General features: G+C 38.9%; 1 protein-coding gene across 1 annotated transcript in view; it reads left to right on the top strand.

Annotated features, from left to right (window-relative positions):
• NOX3 (NADPH oxidase 3) overlaps positions 1–1,652 on the top strand; it is a 39,197-nt gene that overhangs the window by 25,525 nt on the left and 12,020 nt on the right. The window contains exon 10 of the mRNA XM_010189904.1: positions 1–89. This exon is cut by the window's left edge and continues 59 nt beyond it. Coding sequence (XP_010188206.1) covers positions 1–89 — 89 coding nt within the window. The remainder of the gene's footprint in view (positions 90–1,652) is intronic.

Here is a 1,652-nt window from a genome sequence, read left to right as displayed (position 1 = left end):
CAGGAATTGGAGTCACACCTTTTGCCTCAATTTTAAAGTCCATTTGGTACAAATGCTGCAATCCTAACACAGTACTGGCACTGCAGAAGGTAGGTGGGAAAGCTTATTGCTCCATCAAGAAGTTCCCCAGATGAGCCTATTTTGCCAGGTTAGAGAGACAATTCAGAGCTAGAGACTCACTTGAGTGCTTTAACTTCCTCTCAGAACCAGCTTGCTTTGTAGCTGCCTCAGGAGTTGTTGTGGGGTAGAGGCTCTTGAAGCCACTGTAATTTCCTGAGGAAAAAGGTATCCCTAGCTGCAGTGTTTTTAGTAAAAGCTGAAGAATTAGATTTTCAATAGCAACTGTAGATAAACATGGAATGTATTTCATAGAATGTATTTCATAGCTAGAGAGATAGGTAGAGAGCTAGAGGAGAAATTTGTCTTCTTTCCTACCAAAAAAAAGCAAAATATATTGCAAGTTTGTCTCAGACAGAAGTGAAGGGCAGCACTTGCTCTTTGTCCAGCTTTGGCTGAGCATCCTGGCCCAGGGTGCTGCATTCAGCAACCATTGCTGCTTTTCTTACCTTGCAAAAGCAGGACATCATACAGCATAGGAGGAATTTTAAAAGGCATTTAAGCTCTGGATGAAATGCATATATCAAGATGCATATTGCTGCCTCAAACAACTTCAATTATTTTGTTGGAAAAATGTATTTGGGTCTGTAATAAATTGATAGCATCAATAAATTCAACATACTCTTTATCTGCTAACTTGTTATACACCTTCTGCTAAGAGTATGTGAGGCAGTGCTGGGGGAGGATAGGTGAAGAACAGATAATGGGTGAAGTAGGGTGAGGAGTAAGAAGGTAACAAAAAAGCCAACATTAAACATTCGCTTCCCTATCCATCATGGCAAGTGGTAGCTTGTGGACCTTACAGCTTCTTTTAGCTCATTTTCCAATGTAAAAGCTGAATCAGGAACAGTTCATCATTTCACATTTAAGTACAGATATCGAAATTGCATTTGAGTGGATAGAGCTCTGAGAGGGTCAGTACATATGGAGCTGATTGCAGGACCAAGGGGCTGATCTTTTTAAACGAAAGTGTGTTAAAACTGGCATCTTAATGACAAGCTGCCACTGAAAAAGCATCTGGGATTTTAGTAACTGAGGAGTTGAGGACAGGTTCAAATTGCCAGGAGGGATCTTTGAGGCAGAAAAAGCACTGAGAAGGGAGGGAAATAAAAATGAAAATATGGTCTAGATGTGAAACTAAGTGTATTTGCAAACACTACCACTGTACCAGAATAATCTTTTCCACTGGAAGGAGACCTACATATATGTATATACAAGTTATATATGTATATTATGTATATTCTCTATGTATACAAGTTAAACTGTTATTTTTGTCATTGCCGTTGTTATCTTCAGAAGAAAAGAACAGAATTTAACTATGCATTGAGAGTACAGTATACCCCAGGGTGTTCATCCATAGCTTAGGGAGAATCTTGAGTAAGTGTGTCTACAAAGATAAATGCATGGTGCCTTCTGCCATGGTTTTGTGCTGGAGAGTTCAGTTTTCTGAATTTTGTATTTCTGTGAAATACAAAAGTATCATTATTTCTATATATCCTTTCCCTATATCTTGGCTTTCTTATTGGTGCAATGGG

This window comes from Mesitornis unicolor, unplaced genomic scaffold (genome assembly GCF_000695765.1).
Source record: "Mesitornis unicolor isolate BGI_N332 unplaced genomic scaffold, ASM69576v1 scaffold3818, whole genome shotgun sequence".
Lineage (NCBI taxonomy): Eukaryota > Metazoa > Chordata > Aves > Mesitornithiformes > Mesitornithidae > Mesitornis > Mesitornis unicolor.
The sequence above is the reverse complement of the archived record's forward strand: the minus strand, read 5'-3'. Positions and strand labels throughout refer to the sequence as shown.